This window comes from Apteryx rowi, unplaced genomic scaffold, assembly GCF_003343035.1.
Source record: "Apteryx rowi isolate R43461 unplaced genomic scaffold, aptRow1 scaffold_144, whole genome shotgun sequence".
Classification (NCBI taxonomy): domain Eukaryota; kingdom Metazoa; phylum Chordata; class Aves; order Apterygiformes; family Apterygidae; genus Apteryx; species Apteryx rowi.
Genome location: NW_020447686.1, coordinates 712,590 through 735,934, shown reverse-complemented (window position 1 = coordinate 735,934; position 23,345 = coordinate 712,590). Strand labels below are relative to the sequence as shown.

Here is a 23,345-nt window from a genome sequence, read left to right as displayed (position 1 = left end):
TCTATTAATTATGTTCAAAAGCATGGGATGAGATGTTCAAATATTTGCACAAGCAGAGATAGCTTCAAATTTAAGACACCTCAACAAACATTGACCAAATGAATAGTCCATGGAATTTTAAACATTGAAAAATAGATATTTCCAAAACACACAGCTTGCTTTTACTTCACACATGCAAATATTTTTCTTATTGGAAAGGTATTGTGAATTTCTTTCTTTCTTAATTTGCAAAAGGAACACAGAAAGAAGTGGACAAACAAAAATAAAAGAATTCTTTAATCTTTAAATCTTAGATTCAATAATTGTATCTAACCATACTATATCAATATATTCATTAACAAATTCCATTTGAATTCATTCTCCTATAGCCACCTTAGACTACAGCTGTTCCAAAAGCTCACTCCTGTAAAGTTAAAAATGTTTCTCTGTTTTCTAGAAAACCAACCAAATTTATTTCTGGTCCATTTATTTTGCTATTGGACTGAATCAGGAAAATAAAATTTACATATATATAAAAAACTACAACTAACATACAGTCTTTTCTGCTGAATACAACAGCAGCTACTGATTCTGACAGGGTTTTAGCAAACATAACTAATTCTATACATGTTTGAAGTCAGTGGGAGTTTTCTCTTGCATAAGAATTAAGCATATGTAAGTGCAATATTACAATCTACAAGAGTTTGTAGGAAGTGGCAGGACAGACTACAGAGAAGGGTAATTTCGAAGAAAAAAATAGAGACATTATAATTTAATGAAATCTTCTCTTACAATAAATGTATCAAAAAATTGATACTAGATACAAAAGAAAGCCAATTAAAATTGCAGAAACAATGGGTATTTTGACTTCAACTCTACTCTTCTTTCAACTTCTTTGTTACTTAACTAAGAGCTGCCAAAAAAGATACACTGGGTCCAATCCTATGTGGTCTATAGTTTGTATTGAAATATAGAAACATGCCCCAGAGATAATGAAAAGCAAAATGTTACATGACAGTATAATCAGATGGCATTAGAATGACGCTGTGGCAGCCTGTGTGGCCTAGCATTCTCCAAAAACACCAGAAGTTCAAGTAGGGATCAGTAAAGGCACTGTAACTCGTACGTAGTACCAAACTGTTCAATTATGATGTTAGGTGTAACTTACCTGGAGCAGACAAACTGGGACCAAAATCACAAAGGTAACTAAACTTTTAATTTAATAAAAAGCAAGGGGAACAAACTCGAGGAATTCTGAAACTTTTCATTTGCCAGAAGTATGAAGTGTTTCATATATGTGTTACCATTAATTATGAAAAAAAAATCAGAATATCATACAGAAATGGTCACTCACACTGCTGGAAGGGTTAACAGGAAATGGAGACACATCTTTGACATTGATTCGCTGAACATTTTCTATGAGCAGTCCAAAGAGTGGCAAATACATAGTGGCTATTCTTGCTTGATGGCTCTACATAGAGTTCAACAGCTCATTAACAAATTGCAGATTTCATTTTAATTATGAAAGATTGTTTTTTAAAGCTACATTTTCTTTACTATTTCATTTAAAATGCAGTAAAAAAATATTTTAAATGCATTCAATTTACCTAAGACTAAACAGATCAAATTAATTTAATATTAGCTTGATAAATTCATGATATCTGTTGTTAAAATTTCATGGCTTCTCCACAGCACAGCTGTTTCCACGTTAAAAAAAAGACCAGGAAAATTAAAAATCACTCAAAATTTACCACTATAACTTGCAGCTGAAACTTATTTTCCCAATAAGATATCATAAAAGGACAATTGCTGAATCTTAAGAGCAAATGTTTAATGAAAATAAGAGCTTTTAAAACAGACTGGAAAAACTGATTACTGTATCTCTTACTGCAGTTAGAGATTATCCCATACCAAAAAGTAATAAACACATATAATTATGCTAAAAAGATGCTTTGTGCTTTTATTTGCTAAAAATATTGGGTTTTGCAGATTTTGATAGAACTATCAGCTCTATTTGTTTTCATCACAGATACAGTATGAACTGAAATAGCATGGCTACAAATTAATAGATTTTAGTGAAAGAAAAAAAACTGTTCTGAAAGTGCATTTAATCTTTATATTTTGCACTATTAATACAGAAATACACTTACCCTGGAAGCATATCTATCATCAAAAGAATGCTTTATCATCAAATTCTTGAGCACACTAATTGCAATCTGCCGTATGTCTCTGAACTCTTGTAATGCATTTCCCACCTCCCTTAGAAGCAATCCCACTAAGAAGTGATTCTTACAGAACTCATCCGTTAATGAATAGTCAAGATGAAGGTCTGGAAATAAAGTACAAGCCCTATGTAAGGAATGGTTTCATTTAAATTTATTAATTAACAAAAAGTTAAACAAAAATGTTTTCAAGCTTATTGACAAAGATGATTCATATACACCTAGCTAGGTTAACTACATAATGACACACTGAACAATGACTGTGTATATTCAAATCAACAGACACTAAAGAAATATAAACTTGTGGCTTTAAAAATAGTGTTGTGCTTTTTTTTTAATAAAAATCCAACAATCCAATTAATAAAATCCAACATTCAAAAGTGTTCCTACAAAATTCACCTGGACCAGTATCTTTTAGCTCCAAGTATTTACACAAGTATTTATTATGAATATAGACTGTATAATCTGCTAACAACTGTGTTGCTGGTTAACTTATATTTTCACAGAAAATACACCTAAAATTTGCAGTGGGTAGTAAAAGTGCTACTAGTGATGAAGAGACTGCTTTTGCATCACACGTGTCTAAATTAAGGAATTTCTTCTCAATTTATAAGCACACAAATAGATAGAATCATATTTAAACAAATTAATTTAAAATGAATCTATGCAAATTATACCTGTATTGTAATAACTGCATATTAGTTAATTTTTCAGCTACATTCAATTAAAAAACACTGTATTTTCCAGAAATAATTACACATTCACTGTTAGTTATATTAGAATTGGAATTAAAGAACATCTTACCTGAACATTTGTGCCTAAACCACTATAATACAATTTTATTTCATAAAATATACAATCTCTAGTAGTAGCTGTAACTGTAAATCTACACTAAGCTATATATAGATATACATGTAGATACCTCTATATAGCTGTTAAAAGATACAAACACACAAAAATATATCAGACACACCAAAGTCCAACTACTGCAGTTAAAAATTTTTTTTCACGTGATAAAATAATCCTTCAACTAATTTGCATAGTGAATATACCGCATGTAGTGTCATATACTTATTATAACATAGGTAAGTTCAAAATATCCACTGATGAGCTGTTCTCAAGAATTTCTCATATTTACTTTCTTTGTTCAACAGAATAGTCAAAGACCGGATACTGATCTCAAAGCCCATTCATTTTTGGAAGAACTCTCCCAGTAAGGTAATCCATTAAATAGGAAAGAACCACAAATAGAAAAGCACCGGCTTTCTACAGGCCTCCTTGTGCAATTATCACGAGAGCCAGTCACATGCCATCTGAGATCTCTTTTGTCTGGGACAGCAAAACAGAGCCAGAAACACTTGTGATAAAGTTTTTTTTCCCTGGCTAAACTCCTAGTTCACCAGGGAGCAGCATTTTATACTGTTCTTCATTGCGCAGTCAGAAACACYATTTCTTCTGGTTTTGTTATTCCCTTATAAGCACTAAAACAATTCATAGGTCCTTTTCTATGGAAAGATTTATGCAATGTTATTAACTATCACACTCCTGAAGGCTAAAAAAACAAAGACAAACTCACAAGCAGTTGTCCCTGCTCTTACTCTCAAATGCTGTTCTATCACCGTAGTGAAACTTTTAATTAGTTACATCCAACTTTACTAAGCCAGCAGAGGCTACTGAAAAAATATTTCAAGAGAGATTAATCTACCGGAATACCAGTGTTAGGCAGGAACTCTTAGTAGTTTATTTTACTTGTAAAAGTACCTTCCTCCTCTCTGCTATTCATGTTTGCTTTGAACCAATGCTAGGAAAAATTTAATAATGACTTTACAGCTGCAAATGCAATAGCTAACATACTATTTATTTTGGCACAGTTAGATGTACCAGGAGCCCAGCTTGGCTAAAGAGGGGACCCAAGACTGAGCTCCGGTGCAAAGAAATGATGTATACAAGAGATATAGGCAGGAACAGGCTATAAAAGAGGAATATAGAAACACTGATCAGGTATGCAGGGACTGTGCCAGGAAAACCAAAGCTCAGCTACAGTTGAAACTGGTAATGGACATCAACGGCAAAAAGAGCAGCTTCTACCACTACATTAGTAGTAACAGGCTGAATGAGGAAAACATGAGACTGTCGTTCACTGGGGAGGGTGATTTATTGACAGTGGACTCAGGTAAGGCTGAGGTACTCAATACCCTCGTTGCCTCGTTCTTCACCACCATGGTCTCCCACGTCTTTGAGTCTAGTGACAGGGTTCAAGGAAGAGAACTGCTTGCTAATAGTTAATGAGGATTGGGTCAGGGATCTCCTGAGAGACCTCGAGCCACGTAAGCCAAGGACACCAAATGAGATGCTGAGAGAGTTAGCTAATGTCATTGCAAGGCCATTCACTATCATCTTGGAAAAGCCACAGTGAGCTGGGGTCTCCCATAATCAGGATCCTCCAATGACTAAAGAAGGGCAAATGTTACACCCATATTCTAAAAGGGCAAGAAGAATACTCCAGGCCTCACTTTGGTCCCTGGGAAAAATCACAGAGTAAGTCCTCTTGGAMGCCATTTCTCAGCACACGAAGGAGGAGAATGTGACTGGGAATAGCCAGCAGATTTACCCAGGGTAAATCATGCTCAACTAACCTGTCTTCTACAATGAACTCACATGATCTGTGGATAAGGGGTGAGTAGCAAATGTCAACAGCATCACTGTATCCAAACTAGGGCATTACAATCTAGAGGGGTAGAAAACTAAATGTGTGAAAAAACTAGCTGGATCACCGGGCTCAAAGGCTGATGGTTAAGAGTTTGTATTCAGTCTGGAGACCAGTTACAAGAGGAGTTACCCAAGGTGTATCCTAAGACCTATCCTACCAAATATTTTTATCAATGACATGGAAGAGGAGATGGAGTACACTCACATCAAGTTTGTGGATGACACTAAACTGAGGGGACAGTCCACATGCTCAAGGGCAGGGCTGCATTTCAGAAGAACCTAGAAGGCCTAGAGAAATGSGTCAACAGGAGCCTCATTAAATTCAGCAAGGACAAATGCAAAGTCCTGCACTTGGGATGAACTAACCCCCTGCAATGGTAGGCTAAGGAATGGAACGACTGGCTGGCGGTCAGCTCTGCTGAAAATGACCTAGGAGTACTAGTGGACAACAGCCAGCAAACAGGAGTCAGCAGTACCTTCTGGCAGCAATGAAGCCTAACAGTACACTGGGCTGTATCAACAGAAGCATAGCTAGTAGGTTTGGAAGTGATTATTCCCCTTTACTTGGCATTTGTTAGACCACATCTGTAATACTACGTCCAGTTTTGGGCCCTGAGCGAGTTCAGTGGAGGGCCCAGATGATTAGAGGGCTGGAGCACAAAACCTATGAAGAGAAATTGAGGGAAAAGAGCTTTTTCAGTATGGAGAAGGGAAGGCCTGGGGCGACCTAATAGCCCCCTTCTAATACTTAAGGGAGGTTGTCAAGGAGACAGAGCTAGGCTCTTTACTGAGGTGCACAGCAGAGAGGTAGTCATTATAATTTAAAGTAGGGGAGATTGGCTGGATACAAGGAAAAGAAATTCTTCACCACAAGGATAAGCACTGGGACTGGCTGCTGTCCCAAATGAGTAGTTTCCCAGAGATGCTGTAGAATTTCCATCCTTGGAGGTTTTCAAGACCTGACTGGACAAAGCCCTGAGCAACCTCACCTGAATTCTGTGATGCCTCTGCTTTGAGCAGGACTACAGACCTCCTGAAGTCCCTTCCAACCTGAATGATTCTATGAAAAAAAAGTAAAAAGTATACCAAGCATCGCACTCCGCACCTACCTACAGGAGTGTTGCAGGGCTCTACAGCGAGTGAATTAAAAGCTAACTCATAAACAGAACCAAACTATGAGCAAAGGAGGGAAGGGGGGCAAGAATCAAAGATTTAGTGTACCATATCTCTCAGTAACTAGATACTTTGCATAGATTGCTACCTAAACTATTCCTTCGATGTTAAGAGATTACAACTTTGGGATTCCATTTAAAACTTTCAAAGTTTCCAAGATATCACAGACCTGCAGTTACACAGTCTACCTGTTTAACAATAAAAAGTTGACATACAAGAAATACAGCATGCACTTCTGTAGGTGAATTACCTTGGTACCTCTGAATTCTGCCTTTTCCAAATGGCATTGGTAGATTCAAAGGTATGTAGTGCTCATGATTACAGACCACACGGAGAAATTCAAATTTGAATTCAAAGAGAGTCTGCAAAAATCATTTAAAAGTGTAAATAAAACAACTGATGCAGTGATTTGAATAATATGTCAGAAATAGCTTTCTTACACAAACGGGTGGTTTCAGTCAGTCTTGCAGTGTGAGGGATGTAGACTTGTGAAATTTCCACATGTCAGTATAAAATACTTTCAGCACAATTCATACGCAACAGCTGGATATAGTTCTATTTTCTGCTCCCATTTTCCAAAGCTAGTTAGGTTAGGATCTTATACATTGATGTAAGAAAATTTTGGAATCACAGGAGAGATTCTTTGGACATCTAGTACATGCTGTCCCCACTACTGTAAATGTATAGAAACATATCAGGCATCAAAGATCCCAACCAATGGTGCTAAACTTGGACTTTCATTTTCTTGCTTGATATTTCTATTTAATGTTACCCCTCCCATTTTCTAAATATACATGCTATGGGGTGGTAAATGGGCACTTTGAAGATGGGAAGCAACATATGAAAAAGTGCTTTGGTGGGAAAAGTGATCGAGGCACAGCATGGGTACTTCTAAGTACCATGCTTGAATGTAACTGGAAAGAAGTCTCAAGTCTCAATGTAGGACACTATCCACATGCATCAGGAAGAGGCAACTCCTAAAAATAGCTTGTTTAAAAAAAAAGAGTACCTTTGGATCTCCAGGGGCAAAGCAGCTGATGTAGTTATTGATTTGTTTGAAAACAAAACCTCTATCCATAAAGGTAAAACATTTCTGAGGAAACAAACAAACAAACAAACAGACAGTATTGGTTTAGTATGGTCTCAGTGCTCACTAATTATACATCTGTGTTTTACAAGTTTATTTTCCAAACACATTATTGATATTTCATTCAGTCTGAATATAACCAATAAAACAAGCATACTACATATATGTATATCAAATTTTCCCTTAGAGTCCAGAATATAAGCAAATCACAGATAAAAAAGCAGTTTGAAGATAAGTCGTCCATCTTGACATAAGCGATGTCACCAGCAGCTTTATCTACCATTTTATATCTCCTCATTTTTTCTCCCCACTGCATATTATTGTTTGAAAAAGAAAAGATACTGAAAGCCTGTCTACATAAAATAAATGCAACTAAAACACTATTCAATGCATGAAGTTTTTGTAGTATTGGAAGAAAACTAGATGATATATGAAAGAATAAACAAGAAAAGACAAAATAAAGTTTGGAGAAAATATAAATTCATAAAAATCAAACTTATGAATAGATGGGTCTTTTGACTACAGAAGATGCAAATTATACTTCAATACATTTTTACTTGGACATAAAATTGTACTTAAAAAGCATAATGTATATTCAGTTTTGTATGACTTGTCTTTAAAAATTCCTTAAAATACACAAAGAAACAATATTATTGAAAAAGTGACCCAAGTTGTTTGGGTACCTACTTTTATAAAGGCAGCAAGACTATGGTTTGCATTTTTTGAAGCCTCTGGATTGTCTCTATACTTCTGAGTGATGTGTGGCATCAGCATATTAACAACTGTTTCAACTGCATGATGAAAGGAAGCGGAAAATCTCTGGTTTCGTAACAGCTAGAAGCACAAATTCAAATACACATTTAACATGCTTTATAACACCAAAATACAAAAGAAAACTTATTTTAGATAAGATACAGATAATCTGTCAGGGAAGGAAGACAAAAAGTTTTCAAATTTTCTAATTTACAATAAAATTTTATTTAAATACAAGATTTTCCTGAACCTTTCTAGACTAAGGGGAAGAAAAAGAATATTTGGTTGAAAGAAAATATTACAATATGCACTAACATCTATATAATTAAAATCCAAGCAAAGTATACTTTTCTTTTTAATGACAAAAATATATGCATAAAAGTTTGCAAGTTTAAAACATTAGTATTTTTCTATACTAAAAAAACATTCATAATGAAAGTTAAGAGCAAAAGGAAATTCTTTAATTTTTTCTATGATCCCTTCCAAAGCAGGCACCAGCTAGTTCATATGTATCAGCTACACTGTCACACTCTTTTCTGTCACGGAAAGCTGGGTTTTTTTGTTGCTTTGAAATGTGTTTTTAAAAATTCTTTTGATTTTTTCCACTGTGGAAATTCTCACCCATGCTTTTATCTTTCAAGAACTGTAGCTCTTGCTCCTCAGGCACCTCAAATCTCAGCTCTTCCAGCTTTCAGAATTACCAGAATCTTGTTCTTCATATACTTAAGGTTCCAAAATAGAACTGTTTTCCCTTGCTTTTGAGTAGCTTGCCAATTAGTTTATTCCTCTGCGTTCATGATTTCTTCTTTTTTACCACCATCTATATTATCTTTATCAATGATTTTGTACATTCTGACCAATATTGCTCAGTAAGTTCTCTTCAGCTTTTTGCCGTCGTATAGCTTTTCTTTTATTTCTTGACATCTTATAGTCTTTCATGCAGATTCTATCTTTTGTCTGCAGGAACTTAATGACAGGTGGGTAAGGCTGAGAGAGAAACTGGCTATGACAAAAACTGTTTTAACTATACAGTCATCATATCTTTTGTTTCTGTAAACTGTAAAATTAAAATATCAGACTGTTCTGGAATACTTGATAATTAAAATGCTTTTCTAAGCTAAATTGAACGCAACATCCCTAGGGAAAGCAAACCATTGTCAAGGCCCTGCATAAATCAATGATTACAAAATTTGATGCAAAGTTCCTTGTTTGAACTGTGCTCCAAAATTTCTAGTTCTATCTTAAGGAAAATTAGATTTCTAAACATTAGGGTTGAAAAAGATCATTGTATAAATATCAACAGTATCTATTAATGCAAATAACAATCAAAAATTCAAAACTATGTTGGAAGGTATGTCAGCCAGTGTCCTCCAATATTCCTAAAACTCAGTCTTTGTTGGACAGTAATTATAAATTTTTTTAAAATACCATAAAATTTTTGCTACAGAAGTAATTTTGCTGTATATAGAAATGCATCATTTTGTAAGACTTCATAAGCAGGAAATATCTGGCTACATGTTGCTTTTATCATTTTAAGCAACAAGACAGAACAGCTAGCAAAATAATTTGTTTGACATTTCAGGGCCTTGTAAAGCAAGAAGTGATGCCTGGGAACGAGGATATTTGGAAACAAGAGGTGAGTTCTGCTCTTTTTCTTTTATGTCACAGGGAAGATAACAATCAGGTTAGCTCTGACAGTGTAAACTTTTTTTCATGTCAAATATGGAGAAAATAACAAATAAATATACCATAAAATGTAATCTCAGTAGTTTTTAACTATGAACCCTGCTTCATGTTATTGTGGGGGAAGAATGAGAATGAACAGTAGTTCCAGGCGACATATAGCAAAGCACTAGAATTCAAAGACGCTTGTTAAGAGAATTTGTTCCCATTGTACTATTGGCCAATTCACATTTGAGGGTTGCTTTTGGAGATACTATTAAAAAACAAACAATATACTAACCTGAAATGGATGAAATTCCTATAGAACAACTATACTTAAAATACAGAAGACAAACAATCTGAACCTCAGTCAAGTTCAAGAATAAACTGGTAGGAGAGAAGAGTGGGACATGAATAGAAACCAGAAAGGTATTTTCCAATATCAAGAGTATTTTTTAATACAATTACTGCACGCTTCTATAACAAGACCCATTAGTCCTAATTAACAATGTGACACCATTTTGCTAGTTTCAATGTAACCTGCATAAGAAAAAATTCTTGCATGAACTGTTTTCATCTTTGAAAGATATATAGCTATAAACCTACTAAATCTATAAAAAAACCTCACTGTGCTTCCTTATCTTCTGTTTTTGAAATAGAATGGAGAGTCCTAAAAAGTTAAGAGTGCCATCAATATTTAGATCATATTTTTGTGGCTTATGTATTTTTTTCTGGCAACTTGGAATCAAAAATAAAATGCAACTAGGAAGTGGTTGAACCTTTGAAAACAGTCATGCAGTTCCATGACCATTTGCTCAGCCCACTTTCTGTAAAATACTTATTAGCAATCCTGTTAACAGGTAGAACAAACATCTATTAAAACAAAGCAATAGAACTTTTTGGCCTAAAAAATTTTGTAGTGTAGAAAGATTAAAGTGAATAGGACTTTTCAGAATTTATAACATCATAAAACCCTATGTAATAGATAAAACTTGGTGCAACAAGTTGTTGTAAAGTATCATGTAAAGAAAGGGTGAAATTTCATTATTTCTACACCAATCTTCAAGAAACATAAATGTACACTGAATTTTCTCCTGCCTACATCTTTTGGCTCTTTTTAATGAAAAACCTAAAGTTACTTATAGCAACCCTTAAGAATCGATCTCAGAAGATTATAGTACATAATTTATAGCATGCTGTAAATAAAAACATTAATTAGTCTTTCAGGTACATGAAATTTGAGGCCATTAGGTCTTACTTACTGGTTATTACTACTAAAAGACAAAGTCAGTGCCTTCTCTTATGGTAACTTAGGTCTCCCAGACAGCGAGGTGATGGGGTTCTTTTTGAGCAGTCATGCCACCCCAGCTCATGTACCCTTCATATCACCGTAACACCAGCTAAGCAAACCCATAACAGGCACCTGCAGCTGACACAATATTCCACTGCCAATTTTTTTTTCCCTGAAAGGCTAATCTTGTTATATTGAATTTATCCCACAGATGCAGGTGCTGGTGCTCTCCAAATGCAATTGATTATTAAGATGACATAGGTCAGTAGTGATTCATTAGCTTTGAGATACAAGCCTTTTAAGCAAATGACTCAGTATAGCACTTGTGGTGAAAAAAAGCTAGTAGTAACATGAAGGCTCACCAATGGTACTATATCATACTACGCAGGAGATGCCGATTATGGGAGAGGATGCTTCATCTTGGACGCTGGCTGAGTCATTCTGAGAAGCCGTGTTTGTTTTTTGTTTGTTTACACAGACTCCTGCTTTAAAAAAGATTATATTCTACTGTACTTATTTTATCCACCAACTGATCTCAATTTAAAAACATAATCACTACTGTAAGGAAGTTATAATTAAATTATGGAAATGGGTTTGCATGATAGCAAGTTAGTGGTTTCTTTGAAGTTTTTTTTAAACCAGTATGCTGTTTCCAAACTTGTGAGGATTTTTGTAGGTTTTTTAAAATCAGGAAAAAAAAAAATCATACAAACTTCGTTTAGCCAAGTAAAAACAGTTGTTTTTTTCAGAATATCACCTACCAAATACAATAGCAAACATCCTCAAGATACACAAGTTTTACAAACACCATGTTTTGAAAACCTTGCCCAGGTGTGCCATATTCTGTAATTAGAAAAATTGTATCTTTTCACAGTATTGAGAACGGTAAAATAAGAAGTACTGACAGTACTGTCAGGAAAGCCACCAAAACCCCCCCTAAACCAACAGGAAAAAGAAGTCCTTCAGTATTAATAATAAAGTTTAGTTACTCCACATTTACCAAAGTTGTCAATATCATTTTTGAATGACACAATTATAATTCAACTCCAGGAGTCTGCAGAATATTTCAGCTTTAAATAAGAATCAGAGGTTTTTCTGCTTTATCAGACTACACTTTAATTCAATTTAATTAGTGGCTGTAATAAACAAACTCAAAATAGAGTGTGGTGAAATAAGAGACACTCCATTTACAGGCTGAACAGAGACAAAATCTTTTCTAAGCAACATCAAATCAATAATGGAAATGCAAGTCTATAGATCCTACTCTCTTTTCCCAAATTATTTGAACAGATACCATGGAAACAGAAAAAGGAGTGAAGAATGGATGAAAGTATACCTCAATATTTTTCTTACTCATTTGAATTAACAGCATTTGTATCAATCAGTGGTGGATAAAGTGGCAGATAAATCTTGTCTTCTTGCTAGAAATTTTGAGGAAGCCCCAAACAGTTACTATGTTAGCTGATCAATTAACACCCAAGCAAGGAGTTTGACATCTTAAGTGCAAAAGGATACACTGCACTAAATGTACAGCAAAGCCCTTGGGCACATGTTGGTATTCTAAAAAGACCCGAACAAATAAAAGCCCTCACAGTTCCCTAGCCAGTTTATTTTAAGAAGTCAGTGATAAAGGCTTGCCCTCTTCCACATTTCAGAAGCTACTTAAATCTGTAGTACTAGTAGCATGTCAATGCCTGACTTCTCAGCAAACTACAGACCTATTTCTAGATTAAACAGACTATAAATAGCAGGTGAAAGTTTATGTCTCTGTGTGAGAATATATCAAGTCAGTTTTGTACAGAAACATCCTTTCCCTGAAAACAATTGTCTAACCTATTTTTTTAAAAAAACTCCCAATAAAGGTACAAGAATTTCATCAGAAAGAGTACTCCAGGACTACTGTCAAATTAAAAACTGAGTTTTTCTTTAAAAAAATATTTTTTGTTGTGATAGAAAGGAGATAACTCTCCTCTTCATGACATTTTAAGTGAAGAGAATTCCTTTTAGCCTTATGTATAAATGCAACACAGCAGCTAGCATCTCATGACACTACAAGCAAAAGTTTGAGGTTTTCTTCAAATACAAAAATAATAGGATGAAGTCAGACATTCTTTATAAGTTTTAGCTGCTCATGGAAACTTAGTCAGAATAAAACATAGCTGGGCAAACTGGGGTGTGGTAGGGGGGTGGTTATACTTAAAACACGTAATTTATTTTACTATTAAATGAGAAGGAGCCTTGACACACTGACTGAATATCTGGGCAGCTGCTCTAACGTTCCATAGGAGTGGGAAACAATTATTTCATCATGCATGTTAAATATTCTCCTCCTTATTTAATTCCGATGGTAAAACATGTGAATTTCCGCTATTTCTACAAAGAGTGCAATGTTAAAGCATGATATCTTCATTGTATGATGTATTTCAGTAGATGTCCCTTGGGACAAAACATAGTTCAGTAATGCATAGTTCAGCTTGAAATCCCCAAAGAAGCAACTTTTATGTTCTTCCTCTCTATTGTTATGACATCCCTCAAATTACGTATCAGTAATTAGTGCTAAAATGAGTCTAGCTGAATACTGCAGTAAGACATTTTTTATTTGCTGCTAGACAATATTCAGTGTGGTGAAATTACTTAATTCTTTTAACTGAAAGCAAACCAGTAACATGAACAGGAAAACTTTTTTTTTAATTTTTATTTTTTTTAACATACGTACTAAGAACAAGTGATGGTTAGTAAGATCTGGACTTCAAGTGGGTTACTTTGGGAAATGACTACTGATGAAAAATTCATCTGACCATTTATCATACRGAGTTCACATGCTTCTTAAAAAGAAAAAAAATCAATGAATTTCTTAAAAAAAAAAAAAAACAACAACTATCGATATCAATATAGAAAAGTCCAAAACACTTGAAGTAAGTTGAATTGGGACTCGAACTCTGCTGATCATACCACAGCTGAACAATATTAAGTATAGCACTCTATAATATTTTTTCCTAATCACTGTACAATCAACTATTTTTCCCCATGCTCTTCAGACTTTCAGTTATGTTCTAAACACACGGTGAAAATACCGATAAGGATTTCAGATCACCTGACTTCTTGGTATGTTACTGAGCTAGGGGTATTTTGTGTACTTGAAACTTTACTTCTAAGAATTGCTTCAGAGCGGGAGTAAGTAAACTAAAAGCTCCCACTCATGTAAGAAAAATATGGCTTACTATAAGTCAAGTTGGTCTGGTTCTAAAATGTCTGGTTCTAAAATATTAGTATTCTCGCTTCAGCATAGGAAATAACAAAGAATTAAATTCTGATACTTCTTATTGCATACAGAAAGACTGCAAAACACGTTATTCATTTCTCTGAGTCAATATCACAGCCAAAGAGCTGCTCAGGAAACAGACAACATATTTTTGGATATCTACATCAATGGCCACATTGCTAATTGTTGCTTCCAGCTTCACTGTACCGTAAGTATGAAGAAATCTTACTAAAAGGGTCCAAAGATTTGTATAGGCTGCTCCACTGTACAGGTTTTAATGGGTTGCTATCCTTTTATAATAATGTTCTATCTAGCCCTGTGGATTTTTCTAATATTTCACCTTCTTTCTCCTGCTGCTTTGTTTTCCCTCATTTTCTTATAAATAAACAGTTATTAAATATAAATCATTATTATATGTATATAACTTTTTCTTCTAATTTTCTTACACGTAATAAAAACATGTGACTAGAGAAAGAAGATGTTGTGTAAATTCTCTTTAATTTTTTTTGCAAAAGTGAACATACCTTCACTTTAGAGTTTTCTATCAGATGCTGAGCCATTGATTTTATCAGAACTTCAAAGAAAAACCATGAATACTGCAGAGAAAAAAAAATTTCTGTAAAATCCCCACATGCATTCAACAACTATTCCAATATTATTAGTGCATATTCTTCAGTTCTGACTGGATACGAATATTCATGAAAAAGCAAATTTCAATATATACCTTAAGCAGCTTGTTGCTTGTAAGAAAGTCAGCAGATGGCTTTAGAATTGTGGTCATGGACTTGGTCAATTCTTCATGTACAGTCTTATATTCAGAAGCAATATAAGGTTCAGCTTTATAAGCATACTTGGGAAGGAAAAATAGAACACAATTTGAGATTATGACATAATATGAAATTATTGAAATTAAACAGATGCAACTCAGTTTAAATATACTGTTTTCAGAGAAATAAAAAAAAAAAATTATTTACTTTTGCCTACCTTGACATAAGACCTCAGATAGCTATCCAAGCCTTCTTCATGACACTGAGCCACAATATGGATAATAACCCTAAATAAGAGCCAGAAACCAAAACCAGGTAAGTATACAGAAGAAAGGTATAGTTGCTATAGCAAAAATGTTTTTCAGTTACAGTCATCATTTCATCTCTACAAAGCACTTAAAATTCTTTACCTTGTCACATTGACTGCAACCTCCTCTTGAGTAGCTCTAGTGAGAACTCTAAATAACTGGTTTAGAACAGTGGGCAGGAAAGCTATCATTACATGGCCTTCCATAGCATGAAGGCTCTAAAAGAAAGAAGCGGTAGTACTGTCACTCCCTTGAAACAATGGCATTTAAATCACAAATTCTGAAACAATAAAATTTACTTCAAGTTTTTCCAAAAAAAAGAAATGCTGCTTGCTTTTTTTGCTGTTAATTATCTCAAATACAACTGCATAGAAGGCAATGGAGAATAGTTTTCAATAAAAATGTTTAGTAAATATTTTCTACATTTAGGTAATTTAAGGCATAAAAATTAGGTTTCATTAAAAGGATTTTAGAAAACAGTTATTTGTACTTTTCTGTTGCCATGCATACTAGGTCATGTTTCAACGAAAAGAACATCTATGTATGCCACAAGTTGACAAACTGACACTTTGGTATACTTATTTCATCCATGAATGTAGGCATTTATCAAATGGAAACTCCACAAAAAATACAGATTGCTTACCTGTGGTAACTGCAATATTAGCTATATTCAACTGCAAAACAACCAACTAAAATATTAAAAAAAAGAATGGGGTACATTAAACTATACTAACTACCTAACACTTGGAATTCGACACAGTTAATTACTAGTAACTCAGCTCCTTCAACATATATTGTCCACCTTCATATTCAGTGGATTCTGAAGTACCACTAATCCTTGAGAGCACAGAGACTTTTTCTGCAGCACCTATAGGAAAGGTATCATCAGGAACTCCTTTGCATTCCACCATATGCAAAAGATATTACAGACATAGGCATATATGCCATTTGATCCTTCATTGTTTTGTGCCACAAAACCCCCTGGAGCTAAAGGGAGTTTGAAGAAAGAAAAAAAAGAAAAAAGCATGTTTGCTGGACATGTATACAGACAATATATTTCAAACCATTCCAGTTTGTATTAAGTAGGTGTCTTTTCTTTGAATGTTTGCCTATATGAACATTAAACACTATTTGGGACTTCAAACAGCCTTTACTCCTACGTGTTCTCAGGTTTTTTTGTTTGTTTGTGTTTGTTTGCTTTTTTTTTTTACGTAAACAGCAACCATACTCCACTGCATCTACTGCCTCTGGTATCAGAGCATTGGGGAAACATGCAAAAGGAACTCCAAGTCATGGTTCTGTCCATGTCGGTTCTGCCGTTGTCGGTAAAGGGACTGCTTGAGCTAGGACCCTGCCAGAAATGGGCTTGTAACAAGTTCTGATGCCTCTAAGCATTCAATTACCCTGAGACTACCAGAAATAGCTGTGCCCTTTGATCTCTTAGGCAGCAAACTACGGGCAAATACCTCAACTTATGAGCTGCTAAGAGATGTTTGGCTCCTGAAACATGAAAGCAAGCATCCCAACTTCTTGATTCAGGCGAGTTTCAGAAAACATTTAATTAGAAATATCAGATGGTGCTTACTCAAAATCCTCTTAGGGAGGGGAAGAGGAGACAGAATACAGAATGGGAGAGTAGCTGATACCTGTGAGGAACTGTAACTGGTGAACTGAGATGTTGATTTCTGAAGAATTTTTAGCTCACAGCCTGGCTAAGTCTGGCACAGGTAGGTATCAGCTAATGCATGGAAGGCAAACTCTCAGTATGTAGAAGAAGTAAAAAGCATTTGAGCCTCTGGGAAGCCTAGCTAAACAGGAATTTGGCCAACTGGAAATAAGATTAATAATAATTTGTCTTTGACACAGATCATTTGTCTCCTATTACCTTAAAGTGAGGCAATAAAGCCAATAGGATGTTTTAATCTACTGGCATGGAATATGTTCGCACTGTGTAATGAAAATGTTTTTATGTTTGATGACAAGCAAGGGTTTTAAAAATGCACTCTGTGGTTGCATTATTCTGACCCAGAGATTTTGACAAGATGTAGCCGTAACACTGAACCTGAAGATATTGCTAATGTGGAACTGATATAAATGTAAACAAAGTGTTTAAGGAAAGGAATAAGATATCTATATGTATTAGAGTGTATATGAACATATGTGACTGAAGTAAATTATGTGATTCGGAAGTGATATGAGCAACTGTTCTTTCAAACTATCCCCCAAATGATAATTTAACATCTGATGGTCATACTGTTCTACCAGACTAACAAGAGTTGTTACTATGATGGCTTCAGTCCTAGCAAAGTGTTAGATTTGATGATGAGCAGGTAGCAAGATAAGTGTGACGCTGCCATGTTAGTCCCAGGAAAAGAATTTGTGATCGTATCAGAGTAAAGTACAGCCCTGATAAACACGAGAAACAAACGATGGGATTTCTCAAAGCACTCTGAATTCCAGTGAATCCAATGGATCCCAAACTGACTGAGGGTTGCTTACAATTTCAGTTCCTGAGGTAAGTATCAGCCAACTGTCCACATAAAGTGCAGGGCTGTTCTGCTCCTCACAATATGAACAGCCACTGCCAGTAAGACCCTGATAAAGAGATTCTCCCTAGCGTGCAAACTGGAAGGATTTTTAATAGTAGTGATTCAGACTTGTCATGGATGCAGAGATTTTAGTAGCAGTGATTCCTTTCATGTGACACATGACTGTTTCCCATTGCCAGACCAACTGCTTTATATTTCAGTTCTGGTTTTGTGCTTGAACTTATCAATAAAAGACATTCAGCTTCCTCAAGCCCAATATGGGCAACAATTCTCCCCTTCCTCTTGATACCAGAAAACATGTGCCATTTTCTCTGACCCACAAAGTAACAGGAAGGCTATTCCCCTTAAAAAAAAAAATTATGGAAATGATGCTGAAGGTTGTAAAGAGCTTGAATTAGCCACAGGTCAGACTCTAAGAGCCCTAATTTGTGATGAGAGATGCTCGGCACATGCTAACTTTCTTATACAGAGAAAAAGGAGAGGCTAAGTTCAATGATGAAGGCTCAGTCTCCTAACTCATTTCAAAAGCATGAGCAGGGGACAAGAAGGCAAAGCTACACCAGTGAGAAAAAAATGCTCTTTATGCCTAGACTTATAAAAAGCTGGGTGATTCCTTTGTTGCTATTTTGATGGAACATGGGAAGAAACTGAGTACTGACAACTGTTAAACCCCTAGCCAGAAAAATACAAACAGTAGGAACTGACAGGTAAAGAGGTTCCCTCCTTCAAACAGGAATCTCAGACAGGACCTGCAAGACAAGACYGTTGTTTCCCAGAAAATTACCTGGGGAATGATGGCATATTCCCTTTGGCCTCAAGAGGAAACACTCTGAACAAGCAGATCTTTTCATCTTCTACCTCTAATGGAGAGACTCCTTCAGGACAGGAACCACATACATACAGTAAGAAAGACTCCGTATTTTGAAAAGCATCAGAATGCCAGAGGATTTACCAGCGTGGTATCAGGGAGGAATTCTGCACATAAGCTGTTTCTAACTTAGCAGGAGCCTTTTGATACTGCATAGGGTATGCTTTTAAGGTCCAAACACTACCAGGCTTAGTGCGAATGCCATCTAACTGGGAACTATTTGGTGCAATTACTGCAGCAGAAGGCAGCAGAGATAAGGATGGCTCCACATCTAAAAACTTCAAGGAACACGAAACAGATATTTGAAGTGGGAAACCCAGAGAAAAGTTATCTTATCAAAACAGGAATATCAGCAACAGAAACCCAAGCAAAAGGAATCTCCAGTGACTCCTTCTAAGTAATCATGTGTGATGATGAAATTCAGCTACAAAGCTATTTGTTCTTTGCCTTACCCTTTTGATGTGATGCTACCATGGCCAGAACCCATTCTAAGGGGTTGTACTGTTGTCATACACTTTGCCAGCACTGTTTTGGGACTGCAAGATTTCAGAATGATAAGGACAGATAGAAGAATGAAAGACAAGTCTGTCAGTTTAAAAAAAAAAAAGGCCACTATTTCCAAATAGACTTATTCTGACTTCTGGCTGTCAGTGAGCAGTGCTCTTTTCTGTACTGAAGAGGATCAGAGGAAGCCTTGGGGAATGGAAGATGACTTAGAACCTTGGTTCTGACATAACAGAGATCAGAAAGCAAGTCCAGTTCAAACGTACACCACATTCAATACCTAAGTTCTTACTTGAATGTCCTGAGTAGACAGTCTGTTTTCATGAATTGGTGGATAGAATTATATCAATAAACTCTGTTGTGCCTAAGAAAATCATGAGTTACTCGTAATACCTTATACGGATTTTAAGGTGACTGAATCTTGGCTTCCATATTAAAAGTCTGGCCTACTTGGCTAAGATAACATTACTGTGGAAACCATGCACTCCAATCTTGAGGGAAAATTGTAGTCATGACAGTGATGACCTAAGCGAAATCTATATTACTGACATTGTAATATTTCAACAAGCAATGTATTACCAGTCAACGGCCATCATTCCTCACCATTACTGTGTGCAGTTTGATTTGTTAATTTGATACACTTGGCCATTAGTGTACTGAAATCATCACCCATAAGGCTGACCGATACTGCCTCATTATTTCCTTGTGCTGTTTTGCTTTTATCTTATATTTTCATCGTAAATTATTCAGGGAAGTGACCACCTTGTTCTTGTTATAGTGTGTATTCCATAAAGGAGACCTAGACAAAGGTGAAGCTCCTATGTTTTACAAAAGTATAAATAAATAATAAAATTTGTTATTAACTGCCATTTTATACCTTAAGATATTTTACAAGATCAGTTCCCAGTGCACGAGCTCCAGACTCTGTTTTCTGACAGTATTGAAAAAAATTATGCAAGTGCTGGTCCTATCAAAGACAAAAAGAATCACAAATTAAACAATATCTAACATTTCTACCCATAATCCAAAACAGAACACATACAATATAGGAGAAAATGTGTATGTGTGTATATATTCAATTTTCGAAAATAAGTGTGCCACTCTAAAAAATAATTTAGTCTAAAAGTAACATTGATTCTTTTTTGCCCATATGAAAAATTTCCAGTGATTTTGAAAATTAATTATACAAAAATCACCTATATTCTTTCACACCAAGTGACATGCAGAAAATAGGATACATACGTTGGTTAGCCCTATTGATCATGTGATGTGTATTATGAGCAACTACAACAGGACTCAGTGTTTTGCAGACATGCCATTAAATAGCTTTCAAACAACCATGTTCTCTCATCTAACAGGAAGGAAGGCTCAGATTGGAATGGATGACAATATTAGACAAAAGGCTCACATTTGGAATAGCTTTAATGTCAGATCTGCTACTTTTTTTTGATATGAAAGATGGTTACCATGCACAGTGCCCAAGAGACAAAAAGTAAGACAGCAGCATATTAGTGAGTGGGAATTTGAGAATCTTCCCCCAAAATTGTATATACATGTTATAAACATACTTTATTCCTAAAATTTATTCTAAATTTATTTGTTTTGTAACTTACCTGAGTATACACTGTTGACACCAGATGAGTGGATATTTTTAACAGTTGTTTGCCTCCATCTACCCATTTAATTTCAGGACCAGAATGCTGCATGCACACACACAGGAAAAGCAAAATAAGGTAGCTGAATATATGAATAAAACAGTGCTGTGTTTATAGTATCAGAAACAATGCTTGTTGGTTTTTGTTTTGTTTTGTTAACAGGTTGAGAAAACGTGTGCAATGAATAAAAAGTCCAGCACTACTAAAAGCATTTATGAAGCTTAAAAATGACCAGTAATAGAAATGGTAGTTCTACAGCTAATCATCTTGGTCCTACCCTCCTAATCACAGGCATGAACAGAGATGAATAGCCATGGTAAGAGTCTTGAAAAATAACTATAGTTACAATACAAAAAGATTAAAGATGTGAAGGAGATGATGGATGAAAAGCTTATAGCAGAGTTTTTTGGGTTTTTTTGTTTTTTGTTTTTTAAAAGGGAAGTGGAGCAGGAGAAGAGAAGTAACTCTAGCTGTTGATTTAGACTTCTTTCTCCAAAATGAGTCAATTTTTTCTCCACATTTCATCCTCTTAGTCAAAACCCCTATCACATTTTACATTTTCTATCCTCCTTGGTATCATTTTTATTAATATAATTTTGCAAACTTTCTGCTTTGAAAAATAAAGCCATAATTTTACTAGCTTTAGTTCACAAAAAAAAAAAAGTTCACAAAAATCTAGATGCAAGAATAAGACTTCTTCAAGAATACAGGGCTTACTGAAAGAAGACAGCATGAAATGCTAAAAAAAAAAAAAAAGTTCAATAAAGGACTTCAGATTATTTGCATGTCTTAAACCGAAAATAGCTGAATATATTTTAAAAATTGGTTATAACATCTGGTTAGAGATTTTCACAAAAATTGAAACTAAAACACTTCCTTAATACATCAGGTACGTAATAACTACTCCAATTTGTCTCCAATGAGTGTTTGGGTTTATATGTTTGTCTCCTCTAACTCAGTTGCATGACTTCTGCGAAGCATTCCATGTCAACTGTATAAGAAAATTTTTCCACTAGAAAAGTAGTGACTTAGATTTTTTTTGTCAGAACTGGCGAATTACACCTGTCCCTCCTCTTCCTATCCTTTTTTTTTTTTTTTGAAAGATTAGATCAATTTTATATAACATACCTTTCCAGTCCCCACTTCTTGATAACTAAGGTAGCCTGATGGAAGATTAGCTGACACTGGGATGTGTTGCTCATTTGTCACCACTCTTCCATCCTTTATTAGCGGAAGCCAAGAAAAGCCCACTATGAAACATGAGAAGAAAGTCATTTTAAGTATATTATAACTCTTAATATAAACTCATATGAAAGTCTTCCTGTACACTTCTGATAAGCAATTCATAAACCAGAAAGTGCTACTGTAAGGGCCAAACACAGTTTGAACACACACAACTACAAATACTTAAAAAGGCAAATAAATTGTCTCTGCAAGCTTAAAAGCATTTTATGGATCAATTCAACAGGATCCCAGGTTACCAGATAAACATACTTCATAAAATCTCCCCAACAGTTCCTGCAAGCAAAGTATTAGGAGACAAACCTTGTGTTTCAACAACATCTTTCTTCTTTGTACTCCCTTTGCTTGAATTATCACAGCTGACATGGTAGAAGGTGAACAACAAATGATGTTTTTCATGTAACTGAGTTGGCAATTCTATTTTAATCTGAAAGGCAAAAGAATCAGGCTCTTTGTCTTCAGTTAGAACAGTGACATGACATACTGGTTGCATAGAAACTAGATGTTCCTTAAGTCAGTCTATGTCACTTCAAGCAAAATTTAAGAGTAACTCATACAAAGCTGACAAAAATTCACTTACAGTGAAAAAAGGATCTGACCATTCAAATAATCCTCAACAATTTACAGTCTTCAAATCTTTTCTGGTATTTTTGAAACTTAGAAAATATTTAACGCAGTAAAATTCATCTCACAAAGGTAGCTTACCTCATCATAAAACTCTGGGTTTTGGTGGTGATGCAAAACAGCAGCAAATGCACTTCTAGTAAATACTGGTCCACCTGGCCTACCATAGATGCACTAATCACAGGAAAAAAGAAAAAGACTATGATCCTTATTCACTTTCAGCTTAGAATCTGTTTCACCTAGAATTTTAAATATTTTAACTAGTGTTACATGCTTAAATAAGAATGAATTTTTTGTAATGCAATTTTTGTAGATCACAGACACACTGAATTTCAAAAACATCACAGATTTAACATGGATATAAACAGTGACTAAAAACTAAAATTGCTGAGTAAACTGTTCATCTCCTTTCAATTGTGGAATTTACATAAGTGCATTGTATTAAAAAGCAAATTAACTAATTATAGAGATGTTGGTAAGATGAAGAATTGGCACATCCACAGTTTGGTTGAAGAACTGGCAGCTCCTTTGAGAAATAATGCCTGCTGAAAGTGAATACAGAGACTTCAGAGAGGTGTCTAGAAGCTACCTGTGTTTGTGTTGCCCTTATACTCTAAATATTACTAGAACTAGGTAGGTCTTGCTTTTAATTCCCACCATGCTAAAAGCAACACCTCCTGCCCTCTCCCC

General features: G+C 35.1%; 1 protein-coding gene across 6 annotated transcripts in view; it reads right to left on the bottom strand.

The window, feature by feature from the left end:
- Positions 1 to 23,345, bottom strand: part of DOCK9 (dedicator of cytokinesis 9) — a 141,107-nt gene that overhangs the window by 40,131 nt on the left and 77,631 nt on the right. For all 6 annotated transcript variants that reach the window (XM_026058192.1, XM_026058190.1, XM_026058191.1 and 3 more), the window contains 14 exons: positions 22,737 to 22,829; positions 22,335 to 22,458; positions 21,918 to 22,039; positions 20,748 to 20,834; positions 20,012 to 20,101; positions 15,316 to 15,431; positions 15,123 to 15,192; positions 14,863 to 14,988; positions 14,663 to 14,734; positions 7,858 to 8,004; positions 7,093 to 7,176; positions 6,334 to 6,445; positions 2,130 to 2,308; positions 1,334 to 1,450 (listed from right to left, as the gene is read on the bottom strand). In XM_026058192.1, the coding sequence (XP_025913977.1) occupies positions 1,334 to 1,450; positions 2,130 to 2,308; positions 6,334 to 6,445; positions 7,093 to 7,176; positions 7,858 to 8,004; positions 14,663 to 14,734; positions 14,863 to 14,988; positions 15,123 to 15,192; positions 15,316 to 15,431; positions 20,012 to 20,101; positions 20,748 to 20,834; positions 21,918 to 22,039; positions 22,335 to 22,458; positions 22,737 to 22,829 (1,539 nt within the window). The remainder of the gene's footprint in view (positions 1 to 1,333; positions 1,451 to 2,129; positions 2,309 to 6,333; positions 6,446 to 7,092; positions 7,177 to 7,857; positions 8,005 to 14,662; positions 14,735 to 14,862; positions 14,989 to 15,122; positions 15,193 to 15,315; positions 15,432 to 20,011; positions 20,102 to 20,747; positions 20,835 to 21,917; positions 22,040 to 22,334; positions 22,459 to 22,736; positions 22,830 to 23,345) is intronic.